General features: G+C 40.5%; 1 protein-coding gene across 3 annotated transcripts in view; it reads right to left on the bottom strand.

Moving 5' to 3' along the window:
* TEK (TEK receptor tyrosine kinase) overlaps window positions 1-21,228 on the bottom strand; it is a 50,427-nt gene extending 29,199 nt beyond the window's left edge. For 2 of the 3 annotated variants that reach the window (XM_067553171.1, XM_067553174.1), the window contains exons 1-2: window positions 21,021-21,228; window positions 5,270-5,581 (exon numbers count right to left, since the gene is read on the bottom strand). In XM_067553171.1, coding sequence (XP_067409272.1) covers window positions 5,270-5,581; window positions 21,021-21,072 — 364 coding nt within the window. In that variant the 5' untranslated portion in view covers window positions 21,073-21,228. The remainder of the gene's footprint in view (window positions 1-5,269; window positions 5,582-21,020) is intronic. The other variant, XM_067553172.1, reaches the window with a different exon arrangement.
* Window positions 21,229-21,505: the final 277 nt, after the last annotated feature.

Genomic DNA, 21,505 nt, shown 5'->3' with positions numbered 1-21,505 from the left:
AGAATCATCACTGCTGACTTTACATGTTTAGATTTCCTACAAGAGCACATTGATTCCCTTTACCACCAGCAGCCCTTGCTCTGAGTTTCAGCAGTGGCATGGGGGGTCATCTAAGTGCTTGAACAACAAGAGGGTGTAACTAGAAGCAAGGAGAGGAAATTTAGAAAAATATAAATACTGGCTGGATAACTGGAAACAATTCCTATTTTTTTCCTCTATTTATCAGTGGAAGAAAGGGAATAGGGGAGTGAGAAAGGGAAGGGGGCTGGGAGGAACCTGAATATTCAGAAACCAAAAATGGAAAAAAAAATGTCATTTTAAGTCAAAATTACACAAAACTTTTAACTGGAAAATATTTTGATATGAATGAAACGAAGTTTTGTTTCATTTCATTTTGAAAATTCCTGTGGAAAACGGGATTTTTTGGGGGTTTTCTGACTAGATCTAAATCTCAGATCCTAGACCAAACTCTTCTTCAGATACAATATGGGAAAAAAACAGTATAAAAGCTGTCCTACAAAATTAGGAAACTCTGATTTTTCAGATTGAACTTTGGGGATATTCAGATCTCAATACGGATCTAAACCTTACACTTTAGGCCCATTTTTACTGAGGACAATGAATACATTCTCAGGGGCATTGCATATTGTGTTTTACTGCTCCCTTCTGTCTTCCTATTTTTTTCCCCAAGGATTTTTAGCTTTTCTTTCTCCCATACCATGTTTTGCTTTCACCTTCCAAGGTCTTGCACTTCAGTCACCCTCCTCATGACCAAAAGGGCTGAATTTTACCTTCTCCAGAATCTGTTGAAGCCACACTGAGTCTCCGCTGGAGGAATCACTGAAGAATGATTATGCTGTAGGCCCCATTCTACTGCAGTCCAATATACGGAGATATTTTATTTAGGGTAAATGATGTACAGGCTGCAGACTAGTATGGGGATAAATTGTTCAGACACTTTTCCATTCAGCTACGCTCACATCCCCTTATCCCCACCCTTTTCGAAAACATTCAAGCATGCACATTTTGGTTTGTACCAAAGATGGTGGAAGCAAATTTTGGGCCTGTAGTTGAGACTTGTTTACTGAAGGAATTAAATTCATTTTAGGTGGGAGTGGAAATTTATAAATGCTAGGTCAGAAACAAAAATCAAAGAACAAAAAACAAAACAAAACAAAACATGTGGCTTCTATCTCCATCTATTTGTCTTATGTATTTAGTAGAGCTGGCTGCAAAAATTTAGATGGAACCATTTTCCTTCTAAGTCAAAATGCTTTGAGAAATTATACTGATTTTGCCAAAAATGTGTTCAGGAGAAAACCTACAAAAAACAGTCCTGGCAATGTTAAAACCATCCCATTTTGACATTTTCAGAATGAGAAGTTTTGGTTTTCCATTTTAGAATCACTTGTTGTTTCAAAACATTTTAAATGTTGTATTATACTATATGCAGTGTTGTTGTAGCCATGTTGGTCCCAGGATATCAGAGAGACAATGTGGGTGAGGTAATACCTTTTGTTGGACCAACTTCTGTTGGTGAGAGAAGAGAAGTTTTCGAGCTTACACAGAGCTCTTCAGATCTGGGAGTGTCATCGCTTGTCTCTCTCACCAGCAGAATTTGGTCCAATAAAAGAAATTACCTCTCCCACTTTGTCTCTGTATTATATTATATACTGTAACATAATACTTTAAAAGGCAAGATCAAAATGTAATAGTTTGTTGAAATGAAACATTTTGATCAACCTGAAAAAAACAAATCCAAAATGTCCTTGGAGACTTTCTACATGTATAGGGTTTGATTCCATCAGAACAAAGAGAAATTTTGAAATCTTGAAATTTTTTGTGAAACAAAATTTCCATTCTCAGCACAGCTTTAATATTTAGATTCCAATCCTATAAAAACTTACCGATATGCTTAATTTTACATATGCAAGTAGTTCTATTCATTTCAGTAAGACTACTTGTATGTGAATTAAGCACATGCGTAAGTGTTTGCAGGTTTGGGGCCTCCTACAATATTATCTAGACATTAGCATGAAGACTTGCATGGCCAATTGCCCAGCCAAATAGGGAATTCCAAGAACTGAATAAGCAGATGACTGCTTCCTACAACCAAAAATATTGTGAGCAACACCAGATTGTTGTCAACTCATAGGCTGAAAACTATTCACAAATAACAAATCCATTTCTAAAACTGCAATCTATTTGTGAATAAAAAATAAAGTAAAATTTAAAAAAAGTAAGTTTCTCGCAACAAATAATTCAACCAGCTCTACTAAAGTGTTTGATCCTAAGACTACATCTACACTTGGAGTTGGGGGTGTAATTCACAGTACACGTAAACATAATCACACTAGCTCTCATTGGACTACTGTGTTAAAAACAGTAGTATAGCCATGGTAGCATGAGCAGCGGCAAGCGGTGGCACAGGTTCACCACCCCAAGTATGTACCCAGGAAATCCAGGTGCATTTGTACTCAGGGCCCATTCTGTTGTTCACTACTGCCTATGCTACCATGGCTTCACTACTATTTTTAGTGCAACTAGTTCGCTGAGAACTAGAATTAATACATCTGTGCTAGCTGGGAATTGCATCGCTAACTCCAAGTATAGGGGTTGTTTGGTTCTCTGGGTTTTTGTTTTAAATGTACACTGCCAGTATTAATAATGGTTTTTCATGAGAAATTCACAATTCAGCTCTTATTTTTCCTTTCTATTTTCTTTGTGTGAGTGTAGTTTAGTTTATCCATGGGACCTTTTCTTCACAGTATTGTTGTAATGGAAAGGAACCCACATTCCTTGGTGGACTCCATTCCAATGCATTATTAGCTTATGATCTCCATTTAATTAATAAGAGCCTACTCCTTAAAGAGACACAATGAACTGAATTGCGGAAGTGTCACAGCTCTCTTTGGCTAACATTTCTATAAATCCATAATTGTCCCTTTCTCTGTAGAGAGATTCTGTTGTGTTATAGTTTTTCCCCCTTCAGACACTAGGAATAGATTCTATACTATACATATTATATGCCATGCAAATTTGCTAGAGTATTCAAGATACAGGAGAAATGGCCCTCTACTTTGAGAATGTTTTATGTAGACTCCTACAGAAAAATGTTCTTCCTTTTATTTCCATATTATAAAGGCCAAGATTTTTAAAAAATTAATAGCTTAAGTTAGGCTCTTAAGTCCATATTTAGGCAAGTAGGCCTCAATAAAGCATATAAGCATTTACTTAAGCATGTGAGCAATCCCATTAAAGTCAATGGAACTATTCATATGCTTAAAGTTAAGCACATGCTTAAATGGTGTGATGGCAAGGGGCCCAAAGCAGTTGCTAGATTTTCAAAATTGCCACTATTCAACAGCTCCCATTGACTTCAATGGGACACACAGTACACACATTTCAACTCATTCAGTGCCAAGAAACCTACAGTGCATTTAGAAGCCTTTAAAATTATTCAGACAACAACTGCGGAGAGGAAAAATGCCTATTTTCCAATTACAGTAGTTTTGCCAAACCTCATGGTCCTTCCCTGACCTCCCTTTCCTCTCCCTGTGGCCTTTAATAGCTTTGAGAATTTATACTATGCCTCTTTCTCACCCGTCCAGCAGAGACTAGACAGGGCACATTATAGGCTCGCTGATCAGATCCAAACTCAAATCACACCAGCCAAAGCTTTTAGCAAAGATCATTAGCAAAGTAGAAATACAATATTCAAGACCCCCAAATCCATGTGCAGCTGAGCTGGCAAGAAAATTATATCGCCTCTGGATAAAATAGATGTAGCCAGGGTGAGCCACAGGTTGTGCTCTCCAGGCTCTCGATTATTGTGATTCTCTGTTCCTAGGCATGTAGCCATTGATCTTACCGGGGGTTCAGAATCCATCCCTCTCAACTAATGAGGAACACAAGCAATCAAGAGAAAATTGCCCCGGTGATCTGCTATCTACACTGGCTCCTTCAAGGTTTTGGTCCCCATCTTCAAAGTCTCTCATAGATTGTTCCCTGAGAGTCTGCCTCACCTTCCTGATCACGAACCCCACCCCCAACAGTCACGTTTTAGTAGAACAATGGAACTGGCAACCTCAAGAGTGAGACGTGTGTGTGTACAAGGGACAGAGTTTTCTGCGTGCCTGGCTTGAGAATCAGGAATGCACTCCTGGAAGAGGGCAGAACAACCACAAACCTCGTCACCTTCAGAGCAAAATGCAAAAATCCACTTCTTTTACCTCGTCTGCCCACACACTACCATATTACAACAGAGAAACTTCAGCCCCTGCTCACTGGGGAGAGAGAGGAAGAGAAAGTGTTGTTCTACGCTCGCTCTACAATTTCCATCATCCTGATAGTTATTTGGTAGAACAGCAGGCCTTTACAGGCCGAGTGCTGGTATTTACACTGTTGATATCATAATACATTATGCTAAATATTAGTGATGGGTGAACTTCAAAAGGTTTGAATGTTTGATTAAGTGCAGAAAATTCTTTAAAAGTTCTTATGTTTCGCTAGAGCTTATGCCAAACTCTTTGCTTTTGCACTGAGCCTGGAAGTCTCATGAGATCAAGATACATATGAGATTTCCAGTATGGAAAGGCATGGTCTAGGGAGCAGAGCAGAGCAATAGATCCCAGCTTTTAAACACACACTCTCTCTCTCTCTCTCTCTCTCTCTCTCTCTCTCTCAATTATCTCAGGATTTTATATTGCTGCCTACCACCTTGATATTAAAGAACCTTCCACATAAAAGAGATTGGCAATAGTGAAATTCCTGGTGGACTGTGTGAAGTCTCTGGCCTTGTCTACGCAGCATAGCAAAGTGCACTAGAGGGGTTTGATTTATAAAGCGCTCTGTGTTGCACTCTAACTGCTCTCTATAGACTCTGCTGGTGCACTCTAAAAGGTATCTAGTTCCTGTTACCTTTTAAAGTGCACCAGCAGGACCTACATGGGGCAGCTAGAGTGCAACATGTTAGAGCAGTTTGCTGTACTGTGTAGAGAAGCCCTCTGGTTTTTCTGAGATTATAGAAATTATTTGGGGTAGGGTTCACGTTTATAAATGGCTTGGAAGATGAAAGGCCCAATATAAGAGTTACTGTAGTTACTGCTTTGTGGATTCAATGAGGCCACTATGGTCTTTCATGCCACATTTTACTGCTTCCATTTTGTGCTCCATTTTGTAACTCCTGTTACTTAAGAGTAGTAGCCAAACTGCAAGCAGATGTCCCCTAGTGGGGCTTGCACACCTCTGTCTGACCTGCATACGGTACCTCCTAGTGGCATCTTCATTGTACGTATCCTTGTCACCTCGTCTTTGACTTTCCCTTCACAGTAGTAAGCTCCAATAGTTTCACTAGCTTGTTCCCTTTTCCACACCACTTTTTTGGCTGTTCCTCTCGTTTCATCTTCAGTAACTTCCAGAGGGTCCTGGTGCTGGCTCATCAAAGCCTCATAGTCTCTCCCTATTGTGATCGACTCGTGGGAACTCCATCTGGCTGCAATACAGATAAGCGACGTCTCTGAGTTGCCCACTAGAGGAAGTGCATTGATCAACATCAGGTCCAGCGCTGCCTCCACTTTGCCTACAAACAAACAACAGGTGAAGGGATTTTTCTGCAGAGTCTGAGTATTTCTTTTAGTTCTGATTGTTTACTTAGGGGTTTTTGAATTAGTGCCTTGCACCCAGTGTTTCCCCAGCTATTCCCTTACTGAACATTGAACTAAAAGAAAATGTCTGTATGTAAAATATTCTGTTCTAGTTACAGAATGAATGGGAATGAACCCTGAGCCCAGATTGTGCCTTAGGAATGTGTGGAAGGAGAAGACCCTCCACACATGGCTTTCCCCAGTTTGTGCAGAATGGGAAGTGAGCCACCTGTCTGGCAACACAGCCCACCGACCTCTTCATGATGAGAGGTGATGCAAAGGGCTGTAATCCAAATCTGTGGAATCTCCTTCAAGACCAGAACTGAGACGTAGGGGCACAGGGGGACCATTGTGTCATCACTGTGGATATAACTGCATGCATGGACCCGTGGCCACATATTTGCTACAAGTAGCCGTCTACTGGTGTATAAGAATCAGAGCTTATATTTTATTGTTCATAAGCTTGCAGGGTCAATAAAATGCTGCTGTGCACTGCAAAGGACTCCCCATGTTCAGCTCTAAATACATTGGTCTAGTTTCTAGATGCCCTCTCATATGATTCCATTCTATGAGTAAGATTGTGTGATATCCATTTAAGGGATATCTACCTGCCCTCAAACCAAAAAGCCCATTGCTACTGGTTGCCCGTACTCATGTGGCAGTGAAGAAATAAGAGAGAAGGTCAGAGAAATTTCTCTGAAGGCTTGAGAGAGTCCTGAACCATAATGCTAGATCCAAAGCACTGTGACATAGAGTTCTAAACTAAATACTAAAAGGAAAAAAAATCATTTTTTTCAAATGTGAAGAAAAATATGGCCCGCAGGTTAAACTTTAGCCTGAAAGGAATTTTCCTTTCTAAAGTTTTAAGTGATGGAAAATAGGGAGTTATCATGGAAATGGGATCTCAAATGAATTTAGAGTGGCATGTGTTGTAATAACAAACCCAGTAAAAGGCCTGTAGTAAGTTATAAGGCATTGATTTAAACTCTGTGGGTCAGATCTTCAGCTGGTGTAAAGAGAGGATCTGACCCTGGGTCTGAGGAATATTATGGGCCAAATTTGGAGCCTGGCCTTATCAAGGCCTTCATTTTTATGGGAAGAATTTGTATCAGGGAAAATAGAACCCTTTATGCTCAGTGCTTCCAAACAATAGGCATTTCCCTTTGGTTTTGGAAATTGGGGGAAGGAGAAGTGGAATGCTGTCATTTTTCAGCTAAAATGCAACCAACAATTGATTTCTGTTATGCAACGCCTTTATTTTCCAGCTTTAGATTCAGCAGTATTTTGTACGATTACCAGGAGCCTCTCTGCAGTCATTATTTAATGCCATTCCATTTGCAAACAGCTTTCAGCTCTGAAGCAACCGGCATGGCCTTAGCTAAAGAGGTCAAAGGAGAGCAGTGCTTACTGTAGATTCTGAATGTGTGCGTGTGTATATTTTGTGCTTTAGTCCAAGGGAGGAGGTACCTCGCTGCATTCAATGCCAGCAGCTTCTCGGGGGAATGTAGTATCTTAGGATACACTGACATTCACCACACCCAGCCAGTCTGCTGCAGTCACCACCCTTTCATGTGCCAACCCAGATAACTTAAGTTACATAACAGAGAAATAAAAACTTCTGGAAAGGATGCAGCAGCCATTAAAATAAATGTTGTATAAAGCCAATGGTCAAAGAGGTCAAGTCATCCTGTAGTACATTACAGAAATGACTCGTTTGAATACAGCTCAAAGTTAAGTAGCCGTATGATGCAATCATGGCCCGCTGGTGTGTGCATTTTAGGTTTTAATTCATTTTTTATTTTCTACATATATAGGGTCTAATCTTGCAGGCTTTACTCATATGAGCAGTCCTTCCTTGCTCACTCTGGGGCCGAATCTCCTTTTGCTTTTACCATTGTAAATCAGAAGCAACTCTACTGAAGTCAACATTTCAGGATGACAGCTTCTACAACAGTTGTTTACCTATGTTTCCTACAGAGCACTGCATGCTTACTGACAAGAAGCATCGCTCTAGAGAAGTCAAGGGAGCTATGGCAATATAGAGCAGCTGAGGAGCCAGCCCATATAACTAGACATGGGGCTGAACCAGAACATTGGATCCTAATGTTCCCAAACTTTGGAGCAGTTCAGATTCAAATCTGGATTCCAACTCCATGACTTGGGGCAACTGTTACATGCAGCACGTTCCCCTTGAGTCGTGGAGCTTGAAGCAAGGTTGCAAATTAGAATGAAAATGCATTGATATTGCTGTGATGGAAGTGCTTCCACAGCACCTGCCTGCATCTGCATGGACACAAACAAACCCCCCTCTCTTTTGACCACCTGTGGGCAGGGCCCCCATGTGGAGGGGAAAAAGGGTACACTTTACTGGGGCCCAGCGGCACTAGGGGGCCTGGCCTAGGCTGCAACCCCCATTGCCATGAGGAAAAAATTGAGGCTAAATTGTAGATAATGCCTGAGGATACTTATAGAAACTTATTTCCCTGTATCTACGTATCTATTGTCCAGATCTCCTGAGATTTGCAAATCTTGGAGATCTGTAACATGGGAGGGGCCCATGTTACAAGTTTGTATTGGGCCCGAAAAAGTTATACTTGGGCCCTGCCTGTGGGGGTGGGATGGATCAACATCCCTGCTCTGACCTGGTATGAAGCTGCCACAGCACGTCACTCTCTGGCTCTCTAGCCCTTAAAGGGGCACACGCCTTTTCGACAAGCCAGACAACAGCTCCCCTTTAATGTGCAGTCAGGTCATTCGCTTACATGATCACAGATTTCACATCCAAAATGTAAAAACAAAGAGAAGATCTTTCTCCTGAATTGCAGAAGAATTTTAATATCCCAGTCAAAAGCAGCAGAATAATAGCCTGGGGCCTGATTCTTGTGTAGGCATTAATTCTGGTGCAAAGTGGGTATATTGAGTGTCAAATCAGAATCACTTTACACCCAATTTGCACTCTCTTTGCAGAAGTGTAAATGATTAAACACAAGGCACAGGAAAATAGAGACTCAGGCCCATAGTTTATCTAAGGCTGGTCTACATTTAAAAATTAGATTGACCTAGCTACATTGTCTAGGGCTGTGAGGTTGCCAACAGTCCCTTATTACAATGGAGCTCTCTTATTTTTTCCATCTCTGTACAACAAGATCAGGAGTTGCTGAGTGCTTGAAAAGCAGCAAGAAATACCCCTGGCAAATGTAGGTGACTACTGATTATTAATTATTATACTAATAATTCATTATAATAATAAAATATTGGAAGAAGGGGTGTGGCAGGGGTGTTAAGAAACAGTCCCTTATTTTTGAACTACAATGTTGGCAACCCTCAGCTAGGTTGATGGATGACTTCTGTCAATCTAGCTACCGCCTCTCAGATAGATGGTTTAACTACATCAAAGGAGAAACCTCTTCCGTTGGTGTCAGAAGCATCTACACTATGGCAGTATGGTGGCACAGCTGTGGCACCATAGCGGCCACTGTAGCAGCTGCAGTGTAGGCATGCCCTTAATATGAGACTATCCCAGTGGAGCTGACAGTCTGGCCACCCAAGGATCATTTAGTCCTTCGGGGCCAAAGTCTCATAGCTGGAATCCATTTCAAGTGGAAATGAAAATATAGTCCAGGCGCCCGTTCTGAACTAATGAAACCTGCACCTCTAGATAGATAGTCCTGACACTCTAGGAGGGCCTGATCCTGCAAAGTGCTGAACATCTCCTCGGAGGAGATGAGCTTCCTCAACTCCCACTGGCGTCAGCATCTTTTAGAGCTTGAACTAAAAACCATAGAAGTAATAGAAAGACAACTGATGTCTCTAATGGGCATTGGAGCAGACCCTTAGTCCCCTTAGATTTAGGGCTTGTCTATATGAACAGATTGTGCTCCGTAAACCTGGGGGATAAATCTACTTTGCACTAGCTTGCCACCCACTAAGTATCTGTGGACCTAGCTGCAGCACACTGAACGTTCTGTAATGCGCTCTGATCGACCCCGCTTCGAAACTGGACTAGGTCACAGTGCACTAGGGAACTTTTAGTGCCCAGCAGCAGAGTCCATATGGTACATTAGTGCACAGCCAGCTAGTGCAAGGTAGATTTCCACTACAGCTTGCTGTGCATTAACTGACCATATAGACCAGGCCCCAGGAGAAAGTGCAGATAAAGTAGATTTCTGTTCCAGGCCAACTGCTTACAGCATTCCTGCTTAGCAGCTTCTCTTGGCCAAATCCTGCTATTCTTATTCAGGAGGAACTCCTACTCCTTAATCAGGCAAAACTAACCCTTGAAGTCAATGGGAGTTTTGCCCAAGCTCTGACTGAAGGATTTAGCTCTCTGAGAACAGCACAATAAACACAGACAGGAAACAGCCTATCTCTGTATCAGTGAAGATCCCCTGTGCTTCCTTGAAAATATCCTTTGACTCCTGGCCCTCTCCTTGAAGGACTGACCTCTGCAGGAAGGCGATTTGCTGTGTATGCAAGGGGGTTTGGGAAAAGGAGGCACCCAGCGAACACTGGAAATGGGAGGTGTAACTTACAGAGAATTCACTGCCAAAAGACTATTGACACAGAGTTATGGCTGCCCAGTGTTGTCTTCCAGAACAGGGAAGGTGGCTAAACGTAATTCTCTGCTAACCAGGAAATACAGAGTTAAAGATATGTCCGCTACACTCCACCTCCACCCCACGCTCCCGCACACCTTACCTTTGCCTCTGTGGAGGCAGCAATTGCCCATGTACATACAGAGAGTTCCGTGTGCTCAGCACAACTTCACTTGAGCATAACTAATCCGAGGGTTGCACTGTCCCTCACTAGGCTACGTCCAGCAGTACTGACCCAGCAAATACTGTAGGTAGTTAGCACAGCTCTCGCTGTCACTTCCAGTGGCTGATATTCCACGAGGGAGGCCAAAAAGAAAAGGGAATATAAGAGTATTTTGCACTCTCCTCACAACCCCTTGTCTATTCTAAGTGTCCACCAAAACTCCTTTGCAATGGCATTCACACACTGCCATGTACCCTGCGCCATGCTGTTGCTTCAATGAGTGATATCAGTGGGTGGACACACATCACTGTGCACCGCAACACTTACCGCAACAATAACTGAAGGAGATGTCTCAGAGGAGTTCTCTGGCATTCATCCCAGCTCCATGCCAATTTACAGAGCTAGAAAGCCTCTCTAATAACGATTTAAATATTGCTGCCCCAGACACTAGCTGAGGTTAAAGTTGTTCTGGTAATCTCAGTTTGGAGAAGATCAGTGCCATAGTTTGAGCCACAAGTACGTGCGAAAAATACTATAAGAATGGGATAAATGTAATAATGTCTTTTATTTCTTGGCAATTAATCTTTGGAACCCCTTGACTCAATAAACCAAAATTTCCACCCCTAACGTCCTTTGGGCCCCAATGAGGCACGGCAACTTTCAAGACAATCTGAGTATGCGTGGGGACGTGAGAGCACTTTGAAAAATTGCCAGTTAACCTTAATTATGTAGTCTTTAGCTCTCCTTCAGAATGGCAGTCAGAGCAGCCTTGCTAGCCAGCCCAACAGAGAGGTTTCATCTTTAGATGAAACAAAAAAAACAACAACCGCACATCTGATAATTGGTCAGTATTTGTACAGTGCTTTGAACGTGTAAAGTGCTATGTAAGTGCTAAGTATTATTAACTATTTATTCATTAGTATTATGATGAGGCAATGAGGGAAACAGGGAGGGAAGGAAAGCAGCAGGGGGAGGGCGGAAGGAAAAGAGCTTGTGAGGATAGGAATCTGAAGGAGAATTGATTTCCCCCACATTTTTAAGCTTCATTATTAACAACCTGGTGTAATTAGAGTTGGGAATACTCAGCATCAAAATTAGACCCCCTTTGAATTCTGAGTATAGCAGAGAAATAACAAGAACTATTCCAAGAGAGAGGCAGAAATGTGAATACAAGGCAGGGTCCATCTAGTAGAGGAGTGGACTAGGAATCAAGGCCCAGGAACCTCCCTGATACTTTGAGTGACTTTGTTACTATTTTTTCGTGACTATTTCAATTACATATCCAGGCAGATTCCTTCTGGGAAGCATCTGCTGATTCCTTAGATCGCTTCATGGAGCAGTGGGCATTGTCCAGCATTCCCTGCTCAGTATCGCTTTCTGGATGCCTTGTTTTGATTCTATGGCCCACTCTGCCCCGTTTTTTCATTCTTTGTCCCAGGTATGAAGTTTCTTTTTGGCCCTTCTACTCTGTTGAAGTGAAGGTCTTTGTTGTTTTTATAGGGAGAGTTACCTTCGAGGGCTCTACTCAGCACATTGGGACCAAGAAGGCAGGATTTCTCCACACTTCGAATACAATTAACTCTTTTCCTCCAAGGAGAATCAGAGGCAGGAAGTAGCAGCACAGGAAGGACTCGCAAAGAATTTCCTCTCTGGAAAGGGAAATTGGCCATATCCTGGAAGAATTTTCAAATGGATTCAGGTAACATGACTGTACTAGTCAGGGAAACTGTAGTGCCTAGTATGAAATCCTGCCCCACTGAAATCAATAGCAAAACTCCCATGGCCTCCATTGGGGCCAGGATCTCAATCCTAGTCTTATAGCTTTCAACAACCATTTTTTAAAAAGTTATGCCCCCAAGCAACCGCTGACACCAATTACCTGAAACCTTTATTGGATATGGTTCTTGAAATATCCTTAAGGACGTGGGCGATGTCTGTGTGTACTTGGGGCCTCCATGACTATATTTCCTCCTGCACTGTGGAGAAACTGGAAGAAGTCCCCCCTGAAGTTCTGAGCTGCTCCTGTGAGATGCTCAGCACCCTCAGTTGCCACTGAACTGCAATGGGAGTTGAGAGCACTGAACACTATGCAAGATCTGGCCTTCAGTCTGCGGCAGGGATTGAATGGGGGGGAAAATTTAGAGGTAATGGTGCTCTTCTAAGATCCATCCACAAAATAAGTCCCACCCTCTTGCCACTCTCAGTGCAGACTACAGACTTACTATTTTTCTTACATGAAATCTTAGGTTCTTGAGCATAAGACAGCAGCTTGGAACAGATGCTAACATGCTATACTGCCACAAACTCCCCAGGTTTGAATCCTGCTCTGTGAAAGAGGGATCTCATGATTAAAACACAAACGTGGAAGTGTAGAGAGAGCTGAATTAGATCCTAGCTTTGCCACAAGTTTCCTGGGCAAGTCACTTATCGCATCTGTGACTCAGTTTCCCCAATGTGATGTATTGGGGTGTGGTGCGATTGATTGTATTTGTATGTAAAGTATGTTAAAAAACTTGAATGGAACTTGTAGAAATGCCAAGTATTATTATGGTGGCAATTTGATTGTTCCAATTACCACCCTCCTGCCTTGTAGTGGAGAACCCATCTACAATCTCTGGTGAAGTAGAAACTTACCCCAGGAATCACTTCAATACACAGATCAAATCCTTTTATCTCATAGGTAGAAGCAGTGTCATTAAAAGGAGACTATAATGTAATGAATCCCAAACGTTTAGGCTGGATTTATACAGGCCTTTGCTATAGCTGGGAAATTAAAATGATTTTTTTCTAGTGACCCACCTTGGGATATGAATATAAGCCAAATGGATACTCTAGCAACAGGATGGCTAGAGTCTGCACTTGGCCTTCATCCACAGCATGGAGTGCATGACACATTAGCAGTTTAACATGGGACCTTCTGCAGCATATTTGTTATATGACATTATGCAACCATGGGATTTAAGACTAATTTAGAGTATATTGAAATTAGATAGCCCAGTTTGCCAAGGCACCAACCTCTCTTCTTTCAAGTCCCTATTAATAAAAACATTTATTCCACGAAGCCCGCAAAAGTGAGTATATCATCTACAACTAACCCCAAACACTATATTCCCTGCACCTCTGGATTTCTCAGTGTGTCTGTGTTTCATATTGAAAGATCTTTGGATTGTCTTCATTTTTGTGTATTGTACAGCAAAGATTATATTGGTACTTTGATAGCTCTAAACAAATTAATATTATTATTACTAGTACTACTTCTAAATCTATTTAGAAACTAAGAAGTATATCATTCTGGCAATTTTGTTAAGGAAGTAATCAGACCAGACAGCACCTTTGGCAAACCTTTCAAATTAAATGCAGAATTTCACTCATTACTATAAGTGCAGTATTAAATTAACCAATACTGAAATTTACAATTATAATTTCATTGGGCCTTGCAAAGAAATAAGCCAATGATGGACCTAATTCTGCTACTCTTACTTCAAGAAGGGAATAATTTTCTTAGTAGAGCTGGTTGAAAAAATTATCTAAATTTTCGCAAAAAATTCATCCTGTTATTTTTTGGTGTGTGTGTTTTATTGATAGGTTAGACCCAGGATACTCAGATTGAGGCTCCAGAGCTGCAAGTGGCTCTTTAATGTATCTCCTGCGGATTTTTGCAGCAAATGATACTAAAAACCATGTGATTTAATTATTACCCAATCTAAGTTATTAACCAATTGTAGTTGATAAAATAATAATACTTGGCCAGTCATTTTGCTGTGAGAATATATATATATATAGAGAGAGAGAGAGAGAGAGAGAGAGAGAGAGAGAGAGAATGAAATAATGATTTCACACTACTGTACCTTTTTGGATACTGTTGATTGTTTATTTGGATCCTGAACCACTGACATCTGAGTATCACTGGGTTAGACAAATGCCTGTCAGGGATGATCTAGGTTTACTTTGTCCTATCTCAACACAGGGGGCTGGACTTGATGATTTGTCAAGGTCCCTTCCACCCCTACATTTCTATGATTGACAACATTTGAAATGTTGACTAAAAGTTTTGTCAAAATTTTCAATTTCAAAATTTTCACCCCGCTCTCCTTAACTAGTATGAGTGGTTGAAACAAAGTGAGGTAAGAATTTCTCACATGGAAAAGGGTTGCAGAATTAGGCCATTCATGCAGGTTCATGATAAACAGTTCTCCCTTCTTGTTTATTTTTAATTTAAAGTATTTGCTAAATGTTATGGGCTCTGGAGTCCAGAGTCCATTTTAAGGAATCCAAAGTCCACTGATGCCATGAAAAATGCCAATGTTTTCGGTGATCAAAAGTTAACAATGACCTGGTATGTTCCCAAATGCCATCAAATTATTGCATAATAATAATAATAATCACAGAATCCTAGAAATGTAGGGCTGGAGGGGAGAAATCATCAAGTTCGGTCCCCTGTACTGAGGCAGGACCAAGGTCTAAGGCCATCCCTGACAGGGGTTTGTCTAACCTGTTCTTAAAAACCTCCAATGACAAGGATTCAAAAACCTCTGTTGGAAGACTATTCCAGTGCTTAACTACCCTTATTTTTCCTAATATCTAACCTAATCTCCTTTACTTCAGATTAAGCCCATTACGTTTTATCCTAGCTCTAGATAATAATACCTAGCTCCTCTTTTGAGCAAATAATCTCAAAGTATTTCACAAAAGGAAGTAAATTTCATTATCCCCATTTCACAGATGGCAAAACTGAGATGAAGTGATTTGTCTAAGGTCATCCAACAAGCCAGTGATAGAGCCTGGATGAGAACTCAGGTCTTCAGAATCTATGCCTAGTGCACTAACCTGAAGATCAAACTGCCTTTCTCCAACTAACTACCCCCCTGAAAGCTCAGACTCAGGAGGAAGACAAAGCTCATCATTGTAAATACATCATTATTGGTCAAGACTGTCTCTGCCACTTAACAGCCAGAAATAATAAAATTCAAGCTATTGCTGATAAACAGCAGTAAGGAACAAAACTTGAAACCTCTGACTGTAGTCAATGTAAAGAATCCCATTGATTTAAGAGCTTACAATTTAAAACATAGACACCAATTGATTCCCCTGTTTTACTTTCTTCTTATTCATTCACCTAGACCAAACAATTGTATGCCTGCTCTGTGTAAGGCATGGATCTCATATACTGCTGATGCCTGGGTTCTGCGGGACTGAATATATTGCACACAACACTGAAGACTTGTTCTTGAAACAGGAGGAGCTTTCTGGTGATGATAAAGATACCCTAGCAGAAGATGAGTTCTTCTACCAATAGGAAGGGAGGGACTTTTGTGGGAGGGAGCCTGAATCTTTAAACAGTACTTCCTTTGTGGTGAAAAGTAAATCACCATAAAATTGCCATTTATGACAGTCTCATTTTGAAGCCAATGATGAAGAAAGTTAAGGTGAACTACGTGTCACTTGTACATAGTGGTACTGACTCATCTCATTTGCCCTGATGTAATTCAGGAGTAGCTCCCATAAAGTTAATTCAGTTATCCTGCTATATAACTGATAAAAGAGAAGAATCAGTCCCTGGCTTCCTATATATTTTAGTCTATTTTATTGTCCATCTGTGTGATCTCTTAAACTGATGGAAAAACTAATCTAATACTAATTTTCAAAGAGACACTTGAACATGTTGAGATTCAGATCCCACATTTCAATTTTGTGGGAGAGTGGGAGTACAAAACCTGGAGAGAATAAAAATGTTTTCATAACACTAAAGAGAAAAGCTGAGGAAAACAGTTATTTCAGATGCAAACACCCTTTTGCATTGTCAGTAACAACACTGTGCTGGCACATGAGAACCAAAGAGTGACACTTGCAGGAAACTGAAAGTAAAATTGGCCTAGTCTAATTTCACTATCCAGGCTGAATAAAATGCAAAAGTTAAACAAACAGGATAAATGGTGACAAAGAAAATCCATGGTTGAAATTATTTGTTTTTAAAATGTTTTGTTATTGACTAGAGCTGACTTGATAATGAAAAAAACAGATTTGCAAATATGTTGGTGAATAATACAGCCCTTTTCAGTGAGCTTGCTCTTTTCTCTGTATTTGACCCTTGCGAATGTTAACGCATTTGCTGAGCTTGGGACAGAATCCATCAGGCTAAACTGAAGGATGGGTATCACAAATGTATATTTAAAGAATTACATGTATTTTAGCTGCTACATTACAGATCCTCCACTCCAGTCTTTGGGCTGTCACTTTCCAGTGAGCTTCATTGTAATCACAATGGAACCTTTTGTGTGTGTTTAGTGCACTGGCCTGGGAGACCCACATTCAAGTCCCTGATTTGCTTGATTCAGAGCAGAGTTTTTCATCCCAGACCCCTATGAATCAACTAGAGGAGGAACTGGATACAGAGCCACCTTTGCAACCCTATTTAGGTTGTGCGCTAAAAGCAGCCTGTCCAGACTGAAGAGGTAGGGCTGTTGTTTCAAGCTGCCTATCTGCAGTCAGACAGTAGTGCATCACATCACATTTGCAGGGTTTTCTTTGCAAACATACCTAGAAAGTTAATAAAAACAGAAATCCCTGAACCCATTGATTCATAGATTTTAAAGCCAGAAAAGACCATTATGATTATCTAGACTGACCTCCTGTATAAAATTACTGATTTCCAGAAGGTCACAGCATTTCACCCTGTGATTTCCGCATCAAGAGTTTAAATTCTGCAGAAAGTGCTAGAACCACTAGAAAAGTACCAGGACACAGTGTTACCACCTGTTGTAACCAACCCAAAGTGCTGAGGACAGACAGAATTGTAAGACACTGTAACTCACCCACTCCTGGGGAAGAGGGACCAGAATCCCTTGCCAGGTTTCTTCTTTAGCACATAATCCAGGTTAGAACATTTTCAAAGTTTAGAGGTACTGGAGGGTGCTGATTTAGGCCAAAGTCTAGTCAAAATATCTTGCATAGCATAATGATCATACTGAAATAGCTGACATCATGAATCCAAGTGTTATCTCTATTTGTTTTAGTTAGAACATGCCTTGTCTATACAGGTAGAACAATATGCAAAACATTTGAAAAAAGTTCCAAAGGGGTAGCCGTGATAGTCTGTATACAGCAAAAACAACGAGAGTTCCGTAGCACTTTAAAAACTAACAAATTTAATTTCTTCAGGCATAAGCTAGCCTAACATTTGAAAGTTCACATTTGAAGCTAACATTTGAAGTTCAAGTTCCATTTGGCTCTGGCTTAAAACACATGATTTAGGGCGCTATGTATTTTTAGTTTATTTCTCTGGTAGTTGGAGAAGCAGGGCAAGAATGACTTTCCTGTGAGAAACCTTATTATTGAATAGCACAGGCTTTTCTTGGTGAGAGACACTGCGGAAGGGTTTGATTAAATTTTCCTTGGGAGAAAAAACCCCAATTGTTTAAATGAATGTTTCACAAAACAAAAATAGAGTTCTTGAAACCCCAAACTGTTATAACTTTCCAGTCTTTGCAACTAAGGAATGTGATGACAAATAGCACTCATTTGTCTTTTCATTTCCTTTGATTTCATTATGCCTCATTTTGAAGATCTTATGGTACTATATAGTTTGTAATATAGTTTTGTGCATATAATATGTTTTGATTCTATTTTATTATATTTGTTTGGGTTTATATGCATATTTACACAGACCCACACACACAAAATTATACTGTAATGAAGCTTTTTGCTGCAAGCCTTTCCTGGAAGGTCAGCTTTCATCATATATGAATTGAAATAAAATCAGCAAAAATAACTCTTGAAGTTTCAGGAACTCTCTGGGTTGTCTGATCCCTAGTACAAAGCAAAACTTCACACATTTTGCTCCTCCTAGTTGTCTGAAAATTCATAAACTTCCACCTGCAATAGTTAGTGAAATGGATTAGAACTTGTTTTTAATTGCTGTTGACTTTTCCAAGCTTACGGCTGGTGGTGGTGGTCATCTTGCTAAAATGAGGCTCACACTCTAACATTGCTGAAGCCCAGTATGAGAGTCTGTAAATAAGTTCCCTTTCTGGTTCAGAATCCTGTTAAAAGTCTGAGGACAAGTTATAATATTTATTCCTAATAACATCACTGCTCGGTCCTTTAAAGTGAATATGTGAACACTGAAAACTGCTCTCATTTTCAATTAAACTGAGATGGGCTCAAACCATGAAGTTGGGAATCCAAACTTCTATAAATGTCGGGGGGGGGGGGGGGGGGGGGGGGGTTGGTTTTTGGGGACTGATCCAGGGCTTTGGTTCAGCCCATCATAATACTAAGGGCCATGTGCAAACTGTAGAACAGAACCTCTCCAGAAGGCAAGTGTGTTCACATTCAGTTTTGTTTCACGTCTGTCACTAGTATTAAACCTGTCCCTCTTGTCAGTATAATGGAGATGTACTTTGGATTATGTACTGTTGGAGAGAGGCATATATTAATTATAATTAATTATATTATATTGTATTATATATCTCACTTTAACAGCATCTTTGGGAATCAAGTCTTTTGGCTGTGGATGATGATGAAAGAAAGGAAATTATAGGGCATTTAATGTAACCAGGAGCCAAACACAGAGGCATGGTCCCCACCTTGGAACAAGGGTGGAGTAGATTTTTGCCTATCCAGCAGCACACCCACAAAAACCCACCACCATATGGGACAAGGTTAAATCAGTTCACAGTCTGCCAATTGCTCTGACTTTAATGTCTCCCCTGCTCAGGGAATGTCAATACTGTTTTCCTGAACTCCGCCTGTTGTATCTAGAGGAAAGGGGGTTAGCATTGTCTTCCACCACTCGCCCCAGGAAACATGATATCACACTTGAACAAAAGCGGGAAAGCTGACAGATCTATTGAGAAGGGTGTGACTACAATACACACCTAACTGGTCTAGTCCTGTGGAAAGGGCTGTGACTGGCAGCTCTTCAATACTGAACTCAAATGAGCACTCTGTCTATGTTTATTGCTAATCTGTGTAGCTTGCTTTTGTTTCTCACACATTCATGAGACAATGAATTTTACTTGCTTCCTGTAGCAATCAGATATATGCTATGAGTTTGCTTTAAAGAATCATAGTGTTAGAAGGGACTGCAAGGGTCATCTAGGAATGGAGACTCAAGGGAGATTTGACTCTGACAAAGTGTGGGTCCTGTTGTCCCATTCAGTTCAGGTTAACCAATCCCTCTTTTCCATCTTCTGTATATAACACTCAAGGCATGCCTATCTGCCTCTAAAGTACTGATCTGAGAGTTAAATAGGATGAATTGCTGAACATCTACAACAAGCAAGCAACCCACATCACAAAAGAGGAATACACAATATACAACTTAATACAGCAATAATTACATACCCCCACACTCCCCCACCACATTTTATGTAAATGTTTTGGCTTGCATATAGCCACAGACCTTTCCAGATACAAAAAAAAAGAAAAAGAAAAAAAAGACCTCAAAAACCCAAACCCGTTTGTTGACAGTTCATCTTACTTCTGAACGTTTTGTGACCCATAAAGATCAAGAGATTGTAAAACAAGTTATAACGCAGTGAAGAATTCTGTTTTCTTTTGTTACTACCTTCTGTTTCTCACTGTAGCAGTCTGCAGCTACATAGCACATTACATTTTATCTAGTGATGGCCTAGAGCCAGAAAAATTAGATCTGGAGCTAAACTTTCAGGGATGAATAAGAATCTGGGGTTCTGGTTTGAGACCATCTCTAGATTTATCAAGTTTATTTCCTTTTCTCAGGTTTTGCTTTGTATCTCACACTGAGGAGATTGTCTAGAAGGAGACAGGTCAGATGGAGACACTAGTGGTGTGGGCATAAAAGAGAATCATATGGAAAGAAGACAGAACAATGAGGAAGCCTATCTTATTTAAGTAAAGAATCTCTGACCTTAAGGCTCTTATGAAATAAACTTTGCATTAATAAAATCATAAGTATACCTTTACCAGTTATGGGAAATATGTATCTTACAATTAGCACTATTTAAACAAGCAGAAGATGTCTACTAGTAATATTGTTGTCTGATTTGTTTTTAAAACAGTATTTGTAATGAACCAATCTGTTGTATTTAATGCATATTATTCAAGCGTCAGTGTCCAATAATTAGTGTCTAGATTCAGCAGCTGGAATAGACTAGTTAAAAATAAATACTAGATAGAACACATCAGATTTTTACCTGTTAGCTTGTGTTTTACCTCTGAGGTGGACCGTCAAGAGTCAGCATTTACAACAGATTTTACAAAAACCATGTGGTGATCATTTCCAAACAAATGCTTTAGTGAAAAAGTTAACTGGCTCAGCTGAGGTATTCACACTGTGGTGTTTGTGTCAACACACAGCAGGTAGATTAAAAAGGAGTTAGCTACATACAGATCCCAAACACATTCAGCCACACTCTCACAGAGAATCAGGGCATAATCCTGCTCCTATCACCCAATGTGTGAGATCCTTACTTATGCAAATAATCCCACCGAAGTCAATGTGAGAGATATGTTAGTAAGGATACCTCAGCAGAGTAAGGATTTGTGGATCAGGCCATTTGTCTGTACATTGCATGAAAAACAGTAAAGCCATGGCACATCGACCATGCTAGCTCAGTAATTAAAGCAAAGTCTTACCTGAAATCATCAGGCTGACTCCACAGAGAATTAAATGTGCTAAAGAGTCCATTCTTTCCAAAATATATCCATCCAGTTTCCACAGCAGTTCATGAGGTTACGAGTATCCTTTTAATGGAGTAGACCTTGGTTACTCTTCACTTGCATGATACGAGAACTCTTGTTTACAAGTCAGAAGCAAGAAATTGCAGTGCTGGAGTGGGCTATAACAGTCTCATTGCTGTCTGAGTACAGGGAGTTTAAGTTCCTTTTTCCTGTTTCCTTTGTAGATTAGGATGGGAAAGGCAGGATCTTAAAGGCATTTTGTATCAACAGGACTGTGAGGCACTGCAAACCCTGTCCATCTAGCAATACATCATAACACTTATCTGGTGCTGTTGGAGAGGCAGGGGATTGCTCTCAGAGAACCGGCAACAGGTCATGGTCAGCAATGTCAGGAACAATAGCAGCATCCTCCAATAAGCGGAACAGCGCAAATAACAAGC

Source organism: Emydura macquarii, unplaced genomic scaffold, assembly GCF_026122565.2.
Source record: "Emydura macquarii macquarii isolate MOO-44397 ecotype Brisbane River unplaced genomic scaffold, CSIRO-AGI_Emac_v2 contig_1451, whole genome shotgun sequence".
NCBI classification, from domain to species: Eukaryota; Metazoa; Chordata; order Testudines; family Chelidae; genus Emydura; species Emydura macquarii.
The sequence above is the reverse complement of the archived record's forward strand: the minus strand, read 5'-3'. Positions and strand labels throughout refer to the sequence as shown.